This window comes from Euprymna scolopes, chromosome 2, assembly GCF_053919585.1.
Source record: "Euprymna scolopes isolate OS-2025 chromosome 2, ASM5391958v1, whole genome shotgun sequence".
NCBI lineage: Eukaryota > Metazoa > Mollusca > Cephalopoda > Sepiida > Sepiolidae > Euprymna > Euprymna scolopes.
This window is the reverse complement of record NC_136483.1, coordinates 19,967,115-19,980,997: the sequence shown is the minus strand read 5'-3', so window position 1 is coordinate 19,980,997 and position 13,883 is coordinate 19,967,115. Positions and strand designations below refer to the sequence as shown.

General features: G+C 34.8%; 1 protein-coding gene across 2 annotated transcripts in view; it reads right to left on the bottom strand.

Moving 5' to 3' along the window:
• Window positions 1-13,883, bottom strand: part of LOC145289539 (fizzy-related protein homolog) — a 114,326-nt gene that overhangs the window by 46,456 nt on the left and 53,987 nt on the right. For both annotated transcript variants that reach the window (XM_080136419.1, XM_080136420.1), the window contains exons 3-5: window positions 12,724-12,834; window positions 5,429-5,557; window positions 3,299-3,358 (exon numbers count right to left, since the gene is read on the bottom strand). In XM_080136419.1, coding sequence (XP_079992545.1) covers window positions 3,299-3,358; window positions 5,429-5,557; window positions 12,724-12,834 — 300 coding nt within the window. The remainder of the gene's footprint in view (window positions 1-3,298; window positions 3,359-5,428; window positions 5,558-12,723; window positions 12,835-13,883) is intronic.

Below are 13,883 nucleotides of genomic sequence, written 5' to 3'. Positions count from 1 at the left end.
GAATAGTTTCCCATCTCCCTGGAAAATCTCATCAGTATGCCCTGTATTTAAGAATTCAGGTGATCGCTCATCCCCCTCTCAGTACAGGCCAATAAGTCTCCTGTGCGTCATGAGTAAGTTGCTAGAATCTGTGTTAAATACAGAAGTAATCAAACATCTCAACAAAAATAACCTTCTTAGTGACACTCAATATGGTTTCCGTTCTGCTAGATCTACAGCAGATGTCCTTACAGTTATATCGCATAGGATTAGCAAATCTCTCGACGGTGGCAATCTTTCTAGGGCAATTGCTCTTGACATATCTAAAGCCTTTGATAGGGTATGGCATAAAGGTTTACTTCATAAGATCGCTAGCTATGGTATAGCTGGAAAAGTCTTCTCAATTATTAAATCATTTCTTTCTGATAGGTTCATAAGAGTAGTAGTTGAGGGGCAAAAATCAGAAGCTCACAGTATTAATGCCGGTGTCCCTCAGGGATCCATCCTGGGCCCAACTCTTTTCCTGATCTACATTAATGATCTTCCAAATCATATCCTTACATCATTTGTAGACATTTATGCTGACGACACTACCATTTATGGTACCACATCTAAGACAGTAAACGACCAAGTTCTCTCCAATTCTCTCTCCTCTGATCTTGAGCACGTAGTACAATGGGGAAAGAAGTGGCTGGTTACTTTTAATGCATCTAAAACCAAGCTTCTCTCTTTACATCATCAACATTCTAATCCACATTTGTCATCAATTGAAATGAATGGCTCTCGTCTTCAGGAGGCCTCAAGTTTTGACAAGCTTCTGGGCTTGACCATTACTCCTGATCTTAAATGGAACACGTATATCAAATCTGTTGCCAAGGCCGCTGGAAAAATGGTGGGATCTTTCTATCGATCCAGTAGATATCTCACTGCTGATGCTATTCTCTACCTATATAAGAGCCAGGTACGTCCAAGGATGGAATACTGTTGCCACATCTGGGCAGGAGCTGCTAGAAAGGACTTGTCCTGCCTTGATAGAGTTCAAAATAGACTTCGTAGCCTCGTAGGAGATGTCCTTTTCTCCTCCTTGCAACCTCTATCTCACAGAAGAGATGTTGCGAGTTTGTCTCTGATGTATCGTTATTTTCATGGAAAGTGTTCAACTGAGCTTCAATCTATGGTCCCCCCTCGCCAAACTTTCACAAGAAACACTCGTCTAGCTGTAAACACTATCAATAATTTCCCCCACTCTTTATCTGTGCCTAAACCTAAACGTAGATTCCATGAACAAAGCTTCTTTCTTAGAACTGCACGCCTGTGGAATTGTCTTCCGTTTTCCTGCTTTCCGGCTGACTACAATATGGTTGTGTTCAAGTCTAAAGTAAAGTAAATAAGTTCTTGATGAGCCGTTCCATATAAGTTATTAAATTTACCAAATTTTCATTACTAATGATTACTATATTGACCAATTTCTACTGTACACTCTTTAACCCTTATCCTTGAGTGGCCTCTGGGCCTTGATAATGTGGTGATGCCTTTGTAAAAAAAAAAAAAAAAAAAAAAAAAAAAAAAGACTTTAAAAAATTGATCTATTATTAATCAATTGAATTTTTGGAATATTAATTGTAATAGGTTTATGGAACAAGTTGCAAGATCATATTAAGAACATCGATAGGGAAGCACATAAAAGATGGAATTAGATGAATTAAAAAATAATGGTCAGAAAGGAACATCTTGAAGAACTAGTGAAATGTTTCACAAAATTTAGTCTTTATTTATTAGTGTAAATATTTTGTGCAAGTTTTTGTTTTCTGGTTTTTATCCATTTTTTAATATTGAATGAAGATAGTTAAGAAAAGGAGATACCAAACACAGTATCACAAACAAATCTTCATAGAGTAATATATTTTTTAGAATTCATGTAAAAAGTTTTGATACAGAACCTGACCTATGGTTGACATGAACATTGTCAGACAATAAATTCAAACTGCTGAAAACAAAACTTTAATGGAAGACTTATCATGAGTTTAATTATGTGAAAGAAATTTTTTTCAAGAAAAATACTTTTTTTTTGGCAATAAATATTTCAAAGTAATATTCTTTTTAGAAGATGAAAACAGAAACAACTATGAACAAAAATGAAATGGGTTTTTTTTTACAAGGAAAAAAAAGTTTTATTTTTTACAAAAAATGTTTCAATAAAATAAGTACCTTTTTAACAATCGAAAAATTTTTTTCATGAAAATTATGATTGAAAACATTTTTTTTCAAAAGTATCAAATAAGAAATTAGGAAGGGGGGGGATGAATGAGAGTTGAACAAAATTTCTTCTACAATAGATTGATTTAATTGAAACTTGTCTGCTTACAGCTGATGTCTAACTGCCTTGTTTTGTGGGGGGGGGATGCTTTTCTAGCAACTTACCATAAATTGCTTAAGATGCCAACACAACCTTGGGTTAGAGTTTAGGATCAGTATCAGAATTTTCAAAATAAACAGGATGAATTCAGAAATAAATGTAGAAATAATGCCCTCTATCTGATGTAATAGTAAGAATTTGATCTCTGTATTTATCTTAGATATTGTGATTTTTTTCTTTGGGCATTTTTTTAGCAAATTATTATATTTTTAAATAGGATTTACCAATTATATTTGTTAGTTCAATGGCTAATTGACTGATAGTAAATACAAAAAGAAGGTGTAAGTCACATAGAGGCAATAAATACACATACACATATAGACACAAGAAGTGGTCACACAGTTTTATTAATATAGATACTAGACCACTTGTGACATGTTATATATATATATTATAAATATCTAATTTTATTAATATTGGTTGATAATCATGTTATTTTACAAGATATGTACTTGAAAATGGATGACATCATAACAGATGAATGGTAGCTTTTGACAACTTTTCAAAAAGAAAATACAAACACTTAATTGAAAATCAATGACATTACAAAATAAGTTTTTTTTTGTTTTTTTTTAAAGTTACCAGTCATTCTTTCAAGTAAATATATATATTTCTTTCTTGATAATAATCATACATTTTTCTTCTCCTCTCCTTATTTCTTTCTCTTTTTCTTTTCTCTCTATTTCACTTTTATATTAACTTGAAAATGGATATGATAGAAGTCCAACTTTTGAAAAATTAAAGCTCATCTTGTGACATCATCCATTTTCAAGTGAGATCATGAGAGCATTATAATGATATGCATAAATAATGCTTCGATATTTCGATATAATCAAGTATGTAACTTCTAATCATTAGCTAGAATATCTTAGGGGGAGGGTGTATTAGCAAAAGTGATGTTACCTTAAAGAGATTTCGGCTCTCTTTAGGCACCAGTATCCTTCTGTCATCTGGTTGCTGGTCCTGTAAAAATGAAAAAAACATTTTAAAAAGTTTGGAGGTCCGTTTTTAGGGTTCCAATTTGGTAGGACGATTTAGTTTCTAGTTTAGAAACATTTTTAATGAAAACTTTTCAGTGATGACCAAATGTGTGAGAGTGATAGCAATGCTAAATAATAAACACAAATAAAATAATTCAAAGACATAAATTCACAAGAGATATTTTTTTATGTTTAAAATGGAAGTTTACATAATTAAGAAAACGTGTTATTTTTTAGAGCCCTTTTAAAACTTAAGGATTCTTTAACTGAGATATCAAAGAAGTCAGAGTCGATAATTAAAGAGCTGTGAATAATGTACAAGTTTTTAAAAATTGTAATCGAAACTTCCCACTCAATTACACAAATTATATTTGATTCAAAGGTATTAAGAGTTAATTTTAATTTATTTTCATTGTAGAAAGAAAGTTCAGTGATAAAGTATTTAAAATTAATCAGTTTATACATTTGTTTTTGATGAGCAGACTACAAGAAAAAGTTCATGAGTGTATATGCATTAGTATTTGCAGACACATGCTTATGACTGCTGTCCTTGATCAGTGAAAGAGAAATCCTTCTAGATTGAGGCAATTTTTATTTTAGAAAATGACTTGTTTGATATTAAAGTGAATCAAAATTATAAATTATTTATTGATTATAAAAGGTTTTACAAGTTTCTTAAAGACAGAACTTTTTATTGCGGGGTGGGGTACTATCTCCCTCCCAGTTACAATCATCACAAAGAATTGTCCCATCACCAAAGAGACATGCGGCAAAGGTTACTGTTTACCAAAGTTCATTGCTTGCTTTTTTTTTTATATAAAATGTAGTGTGATCAGAAAACACAAAAATCCATTCCTGAACAAAACAAACTAGCCATATCTACCCAGCATTGTGCTGGGTCTTGTTTTTGTTTCATGTATTAAATTTCTCTCGCTTTTCTCTTAATTTTTGTAAGAAAATATTTACTTTTCTGGACAAATAATTCTATGAAAGAATATGTGATTAAAAAATATCAGTTTTGAAAAAAAAAATCAATAGGATATTTTAGGTAATGTTAAAATCTAATTTCCATAAATACATCCAAGTTTTTTGTTTTATTTTATTTGTTGTTTTTTATTTGTATTTTTTTTGTGGGGGAGAGGGTGTTTTCTTCTTTTATTGATAAAATAGGCATAGTAGGAGTTAATATACTATTTTAAAAACATCCATTGCATGTTTTGTAAAATTGGAATTTAGTGAAATTTAACAGAATTACAGTAAAATTTAGTCACTACATTGTTTAAAAAAAGTTTAAAAAATGGCATTTAAACACAAATTGCTTTGTATAGATGATATAGATTCTGATAATTTTATTTTAAAAATGAAATATTTGTTTTACATATACTTAATAAATCCTTATATTGTTCGTTATGGGGGAAAAAGCTGAAGATGTTCACTTAAGTGTTTTCTAACAAGACAGAAATATTCATGTTTCGTTTGGTTGTTCTTTTACAAAATATCATCTCTTTTTGGGTTATTTAATGCCAAATCAAGTCATTTTGGTAAAAGTTTTTATGCTACAAGTTCTTTATATCTTTAAACATTTATTTATGGTGTTTTATAGCAGAAAAGTGTTTTTATAGAACATAATTCAATTTTGCAAGGGGAAAGAAGAAAAAAACATCAATGTTTGGTGCATTAAGTCAGAAAGCTTGATCTGGTAGCACCAGAAAAGAATATTCAGAAAGAAGGATGACGATTATTTTAATTTAAAATATATTTTTTATTCATTAAACTAGCAGATTTCTATTTCCTTACCAAGGGTTGCTTCTGGCTTGACAATATCCATGCAATTAAGCACTCCTATCTTTTTAGAATCTTTTATGATATTCTAACATTGTCAAAATATTGGCAGAACTAACTTTTTTTTACATTACGTAATCAAGCAACCAATCAACCATCTATTTTCCCTGTATGCATCTAGCTGACCCTAAGGCCATATCTGTCAATCAGCTTGCATTTCTGAAGTACACAACTTGCCAAGGAACATGCAACATTTTACAGAAGGAATTACCTTGATATCTTCAATACCAGCAGCTAAAAGTTCGTTCTTCAAGAGACATGTGTAAGCAAGTCCATCTTTGCCTCCATCTGTGTTAGCTTCTTTGGCTTTACGTGTCTGGTTTACAGACGGTGGCGTTTCCTGTAGAAAATAAGATAAAATTGTATGAAAATTTTTTTTTTAAATAACTAGATATACATTCTACAGTATTTAATTATTATTATTTAGTAATGCTTAATTATATTTAAATATAAATTAGTAAAATTAGCAGATTATTCTTAGTAATTTAATATTTTGAACTAATAATCAAATTCAACAAAATCCCACTATATTTTTTAAAAAAAATGAAGAAAATATGCATGATGTAGATACTTGTGAGGAAATAAAAATATCATATTCCAAAAATTAAGTAAATTGATCAGGTAGTTTTATTTTTATAAAGAAAATCATTTTTAAGTGATTAATGGGAATTCCTAAGCATTACATTGCAAGTTTGAATTATTGAATTACCTCCATTTGTTTTGTTTTCTTTAGATTGTTTTCAAAATGGCAAACAAGACAGTTGCTCTTCTGTTACTTAAAATTTGAGTTTCTTATTTAAAAATAAAACTAATTGATCAAATTACATGATTTTTTGGAATAATTTATTTCCGTATTGTCCCAGGTACATACATCATACAGATTTTACTTTATTTTTGTATAGCGGAAATTTTGGACAAGAAATATTTCTTTTTACTCATTTTAATAATTTAATTCTGTTGAATTTCTACTTTAATTTATGCTCAGATCATTTGTAATAAGAAAAAATAACATTACATTATAATAAACAAGCAGTATTCTATAAATATGTCCCAAGTTTATTTTAAAAAGTTATTTTGGTAACATTTAAAAAAAAAAAAAAGATGTGTTAATCTGGTAAAAACTTAAAACCCGTCAAATTCGCACTCTTTTCATGTGAAATTTGAAAACTTGTTTTCATAAAATCTCATTCATTGTGTAATTCTGTAATTTTTTATGACTGAAAAGAATTAACACATTGTGTTGTTTCAAAGAGTAATCTTAAATTATTGAAGGGGAGGGGGCATGAACGCCAGTACCAACATTAGTGCCTTGATAAGTACAAAGCTTCATTATTGACATTCAATACATAAAAGCTTAAAAGATAGAAAAAAGAGAAGGGAGGTAACTCATTAAATCGTGACTTGTCAACCTAGGAGAAAAGTAGCTGAATTCTATTAATAATTGTGAATGGTATTCTTTCTATTGCAACATAGTTATTATTTAAGAATGAAGGTACAAGGTGCCTTCAATAAGTTTCCAAACTTTTTTTGTATGGACATTTTTATTGATTGTACACACATAAAATTTTAGTCTCCTTCGAAGTAATCTCCTCCGACTGCAATACACTTATTGTACCATTCCAACAATTTCTGCAAGGTCCCATGAAAGTCTTATTGTGTCATACTGTCAATGACCCTTGTCACAGCCTCTTTCATCTTCTTAATTGTATCGTAACGACAGCCTTTAAGGTTTTCCTTGAACTTAGGGAATAACCAAAAGTCACAGGGAGCAAGGTCTGGACTATAGGGAAGATGAGTTACTGTCTTGATGCCCATCTTTGTCAGATAGTCGGCGACAAGGATGGAGTTGTGGACTGGTGCATTGTCCTAGTGGAAATGCCACTAACCCATTTTGAAGAGTGTTGGCCTCTTCTGACCGAATCTCTTCCTGAACTCTGTTAAAACCTCAACATAGTACTCCTTGTTGATTGTCTGTCCAGTGGGAATCCAGTGCATTTAGATCATGCCCATGCTGTCAAAAAAGGGGATCGTCATGTTTCTGGGTGGATTTGCTCTGTCTGGTCTTCATGGGTCTGGTAGAGCCAGCATGCTTTCACTGGGAACTCTGCCTCTTGACCGTAACAATTAAATGCCCAGAGTTTCTCAGGGCAGGTCTTCATGTTTTGGGTCAATTTTTATCACTTCCTCTCATGTTTTCTTTGACCTTCCCCTCTGAACTCAACCTGCTACCTAAACTGTTTTACATCTTCTAATCAAAGAACTCAACATGACCATACCGTTGAAGTTTATTCATCTGCACATCTCTCTATACTGTTCAGATTTTAATCTTCCTCTGAGGTAATCAGATGCGAGCCTTTTTTTTTTTTTTTTTTTTTTTTTTATACACAGTGATCACCACTTATCAAGGCCAGGAAGCCACTCAGGAATAAGGGTTATTGCAAGTACATTACGTTAGTGTGGAGATTTGATGAAGTGTTTAATTAAGGGGGCGTTTCATTAGGAATTTGTTAACATTGGACTTGAAGACATCCAAGTTGTAGTCCGGAGGGAAGCAGGTAGACGGAAGAGAGTTCCACAGGCGTGCAGTTCTAAGAAAGAAGCTTTGTTCATGGAACCCGCGTTTTGATTTAGGCACAGATATAGAGTGGGGAAATTTTTCACAGTGGATTCAGCTAGACGGGTGTTTTTCGTGAAAGATTGGCGAGGGGGGGACCAGAGATTGGACTTCAGACGAGCACCTGCCATGGAAATAACGATAAAACAAGGATAGGCTCGCAACGTCTTTTCTGTGGGAGAGAAGTTGCAGGGTAGAGAAAAGGGCATCCCTCACTAAGCCACGAAGTCTATTTTGTACTCTGTCAAGGCAGGATAGGCTGTTTTTGGCCGCTCCTGCCCAGATATGGCAACAGTATTCCATCCTTGGACGTACATGGCTCTTATATAGATAGAGAATTGCATCAGTAGTGAGATATCTTCTGGAGCGGTAGAAGGATCCCACCATCTTTCCAGCGACCTTGGCAACAGACTTGATGTACGTGTTCCATTTCAGATCAGGAGTAAAGGTCAAACTCAGAAGCTTGTCAAAACACGGGGCCTTACCCAGACGAGAGCCATCCATCACAATTGATGCCAGCTGGGTATCAGAGCGTTGATGATGTAAGGATAGGAGTTTGGTTTTGGATGCATTAAAGGTAACCAGCCACATCTTCCCCCACTGAACCACGCGCTCGAGATCAGAGGAGAGGGAATCAGAGAGAACTTTGTCATTTACAGCCTTTGATGTGTTGCCGTAGATGGTCGTGTTATCAGCATAAATGTCAACGATGATTTAAGTATGTGTTTAGGGAGGTCATTGATGTAGATCAGGAAGAGAGTTGGGCCCAGGATTGACCCCTGAGGGACTCCAGCATTTATATTGCAGGCCTCCGATTTTTGTCCATCTACCACTACTCTTATGAGCCTATCGGAGAGAAATGACTTAATGATTAAGAAAACATTTCCAGTTATACCGTAGCTGGAAATCTTGTGAAGTAGACCCTTATGCCATACCTTGTCGAAGGCCTTTGATATGTCAAGAGCAATTGCCCTAGAAAGGAAGCCTTTGTCAAGAGATTCACTAATCCTGTGGGATATAACCGTTAGCACATCTGCGGTAGATCTTGCAGAGCGGAAACCATATTGTGTCTCACTAAGAAGGTTATTCCTGCTGAGGTGGTTGACTATTTCTCTATTTAATATTGATTCCAGCAACTTACTCATAACACACAGGAGACTTATTGGTCTGTACTGAGAGGGAGATGACTTATCACCTGAATTCTTAAATACAGGGCAAACTGATGAGGTCTTCCAGGGAGTCGGAAAGCACTTCTCCTTAAGGCAACGCTTAAACAGTTTCGTAAGTATGGGAGCAAGTTCTGGTTGAAGCTTCTTTAACACTATAATTGGGATGCCATCAGGGCCAGTTGCTTTACTGGAATCTAGGTTCTTTATTAGCTTGGCGACCTCATGCACGGATATTTGTATGTTACCTAGCTTGTTCTGTGTTATAGGAGGAAATATGGGGAGTTGGTAGCCTTCGTCGCATAGGGTAGAATTAGCTGCAAAGTTCTTTGCAAATAATTTGGCCTTGTCTGACGTTGACGAGATGACCTCTGGTCCATTGATAATGGTTTCGATAGAACGCACACTTCTGTTCAGGATCCTATTTGTTATTTGCCAGAACTGGTGGGATCCAAGCCGCTGATCAGCTACCTTGGATTTAACAGACTGGGCATATAGCTCTCTTGCATTTTTTATTACTCTTTTACAGTGGTTGCTGGCAGACCTGAAAGCAGCTTTAGTCTCAGTGCATCTATTACGTTGGTAGCTATGGAAAAAGTGATTTCTGTGCGCGATAGCAGCAGCACATTCTGGGGAGAACCATGGCTGGCTGTTAGGTTTTTGTTGGAATTTTTTAGATGGTATGAATTGGTCTATGCCTACAATTAACCATTCGGTCAGATTTGATACTATAGAGGACACTTCCTTTTTAAACATGGAGTGCAGAGGTAAATCAGATATGAATGTACGGAAGCTATCCCAGTCAGCCATAGAGTATCGGTATACAGTACGGTGGAGGGGTACGTCTGGGGGCTTCTTACATTTCGTTTTTATCTTAACTGATACGACGGAGTGGTCGGAGGATCCTAGAGGAGAATGAACGGAACATGAACATAGCTCAAGGGAAGTTGAGAGAAAAAGGTCTAAGAGGCTTGCATATTGACCGGGTGTATCGGGCACACGGGTGGGTTCGCGAACAATCTGAGTGAGGTCATAAGCAATGGCAAAATCATGACAAAACCTCCCCTCATCATCTGTCTTATTTGAATGGGTCAGCCATTCCACGTTATGGATGTTGAAGTCACCACAGATGTGGATGTTAGCCGAGGGATGTGAAGACAGTATGTGGTCTATTTTCTCAGATATGCTCTTAAAGATAGTAACTCCGCTGTTGTGGGGCCTATAGAGGGCAAATATAAATACAGTGGTGTTAGCAAGTGCAACCCTGAAGCACGTTTAGAGTAAATTAGGATCTTCTCTAGAGATATCCCTGCCACACGGGAAGCCATCCTTAATGTAGGCACATATTCCATGCCTATGGCGATCTTGGGTGTCAGATTTAGCTGTTAAATTGGAGTATCCGTTAATTATGAACTCATCTAGGGAAGTGGTTGGCCCTATTCCAGTTTCACTTAGAAATGATATGTCCGGTTTTGTCTCCTGTAATTGGGTTTCAACCTCTGGAAGGTTGGAATGTAGACCCCTGATGTTGGAGAAGGAGACCTGGTAGTAGGTGTCTACGTTGGAAGATGGGGTTCTAGGTTTAATTGAGTTTTTATTCTGGAGATATTTCATGTTGAGGTTTTGGGATTTGTGGAATAGGTCGGCATACTTGGTTAGAGCAGTACAGAGAGGGAAAGTAAGAGAGAAAAAAACAGGAAAATTTTTTTTGTAGCACACGAAAAGGTAAAGCCATAACAATTACCCACTAGTATGGCATCAAGAGGCCCCACCAGAGACTACTGCATGGTCCAGATCCACTCACTAAATGGCAATACAGCAGTCCCAGTACTTTGCGCCTGCTGATAGGACAGCCTCCTTAGTGGTTAATCCAAGGTTTGGGTCCCTGACTATCAGGCGGATAACGTCAGCCCAGACAAAACGTTTACCTCCAGCACCCTTACTAGTGACATGGCCACAAGGACAGACAGAGACAGAAAAATTTCCGACATCTCAGACTACTGGTCACCAAGTACTACCGACCTTTAAGCAGCTTTTTCTTCACCCTTTGTCAGAAAAATCACTCATTGAATAAGGACTGAATGACAAAATAGGAGAAGCGAGAGTTACTGGAGCTGCCAATAACACATCCACTGTATTATCTACTCTCCATTTAAAAAAAAAAAAAAAAAGAAGGGGGGGAGGAGGGGAATGGGGACAAGTGACTTATTTATATCTAAGTAGTAAGTCCGGTGCGAATTTAACAATTCAGGACACTTTTGATGATAATCTCCCCTCTCATAAAATTCATATTACATATGATTCTCATATCATTTCTTTCAATGCAATGCATGTCCTCAATCCTCACTTTCCAGATTTCACTTCCATATGTCATCATAATGCAATCATGCAAGCATTTGCTCCACCCTATGTTCCAATGGTCTCACCCAGGTAACAAAACTTCTCGGCAATCTCAATAGCTTTGCCATCCATATATACTTTTTCCATATTTAAGTTTACATCTTCTGTCTTACACTTCTAACATGCAAAAAGGTTATCTGCTTTCAGCCTATCAGGAATTTCACCACACTTCTTGTAGATTCAACGCTTACAAGTATCACATAAAATTGAACTGCATTTGACTCCCTTTTCACAAACTGAGCAATTGAGCGTTCCTTTTTTGGAGAGATTTCCCACATTACAACCACTGATCATCACTTTGATATTGGTAACGTTCACTCTTTTCATATTGTACTTTCCATAGCATTCATCCAAATGGGTTTGTTTCACAGACACAAAATCATCAGCATACAGCATTCCTTCAAGACAACCTGTACAGAACTTTCTGGACAATGCTACTAATAAACTAAGATAATACACTACAGAATCCTGATGTGCTCCTACTTTAACATTAAAGCGGTTAATAAAGTCAAATTAAATTATTAAGGTATAGTTTGTCATTAAATTGTTAATTTAAAAAACTTATAAAAACTAATTTTATTATGGTAATGTTTTAATTTCTCTTTTCTCTCTCTCTCTCTCTATATATATATATATATTATCTGTGTTGACCAGGAGTACTTTAAATTTTTGTATATCACCTGTTGTTTACTTAGGGTAATGCAAAGCTCTTTGTAAATAAACAAATGAAACACTTGAAAAGTCAATGTTTAGATAAAAACATGGGAGATATCATTTACGAGTGTTGATCCCATAGCTCAGTGAGAGAACTGCTCACTATCAACAAAATGGTTGAAGGTTTGATTCCTAGCTTGAGATGAATATTAGTCTAGCTGCATTGAAGAGCTGTGATACAGCAAAATAGTCTGTCTATGAATGACATATATATATGTATGAAATAAAATGGAGGTGGGAGGACCTGGATACTCAACGTTTCGCCCGATTTATGCGGGCTTCTTCAAGAGGGATGGTCATTGACAATCCCTCTTGAAGAAGCCCGCATAAATCGGGCAAAACGTTGAGTATCCAGGTCCTTCCACCTCCATTTTATTTCATATCGTCGGATTTAATCCAGCTCAACAATCATATATATGTATATAAATCAATAACATGAACGTTAGTTTCAGTTCGCATTCAAACACAAATGTAATAGAAATGTACTTTTGATGATTGGATTTACCATGAAACTGCAATAAAGTGTAAGTCTTCTTTTAAATAATTATTTTTGTTATAAGATAAAAAAAAATAATCATGAGAATAGAGCAAAATTGTTGATAAATATCTTACCTGAATCATATTAAAATTAACATGCCAGTTGGAACCTGCCCTGCTCGGAATGAAACGATCCCCATATTTTTCTTTGCTCGGAGAAGCAGCAGGACTACTGCCAGGGAGAGGCTATAAATAAAAATGAGAAACATTTAAAATTTTGGTTAAAACAAATTTCATAAAAGAATTTCTTGTCTTATCCCATCAATATAAAGAAATATATCTGGGTGGAGATATATTGCTGAATGGAGAAAAATAATTTAAAATAAAATTACATCTTTTTTTAATCGTTTTAGTTTTTCATTATTTTATTTGTCAATGTGCATTCATCAAAGTTACATATAGGCGATAAACACAAATACACAACAGCTAATTTGATAGTTTTATTACTACAGAGATCATGAACTATTTTTTTAAAGTAGCATTCAAAAATTCAACCTAAAATGTGTGCATTCATTTTACATAAGCTAGCAAGGTCTATACTTATTAGAATTTTTTTTTTAATTCTTTTCAGTTTTCCCTTATTTTATTTTTGTTTTTAATAAGAACCAAATATGTCCTAAAATGGAGTACTGTTGTCACATGTGAAGAGGAGCTGCTCCGAGAACCCCTTTCCTGCATTGACAGAGTTCAAAACCAGCTTTGAAACCTAGCAGGTGATACGCTTTTCTCCTCCTTGTAACTTCTTTCTCGTTGTTCCATTATTTTCATGGCAAGTGATCAACTGAGCTTAAATTTATGGTTCTCCTACCCTGCAAAACATCCACAACAAACATGCATATCTAGCTCCAACCACTGTCAACAATTTCCCCCAATCTCTATCTGTACCTAAATCTAAACAAAAATTCCATGAACAAAATTTCTTTCCTATAACTACCTGCCTGCTTTCCTACTGACTACAACATGGTCATTTTCAAGTTCGATATAAACAAGTTCTTGTTGAATCGAGCACTTAAATAATCTAATTCTATTCAATTTTCACTACTACCGATCATTATGACTCACTGACCACCTTACAAGCATCCTCGAGTGGCCCCCAGATCTTGATAAGCAGCGATTCCTTTGTAAATAAATATTTGATAAATAATAAATTTAAAAAATATCAATACATATTTATTAAAATTACATATAGGTGAGAAACAGGTACATATTTTGTTTGAGTTTTATTAATACATATT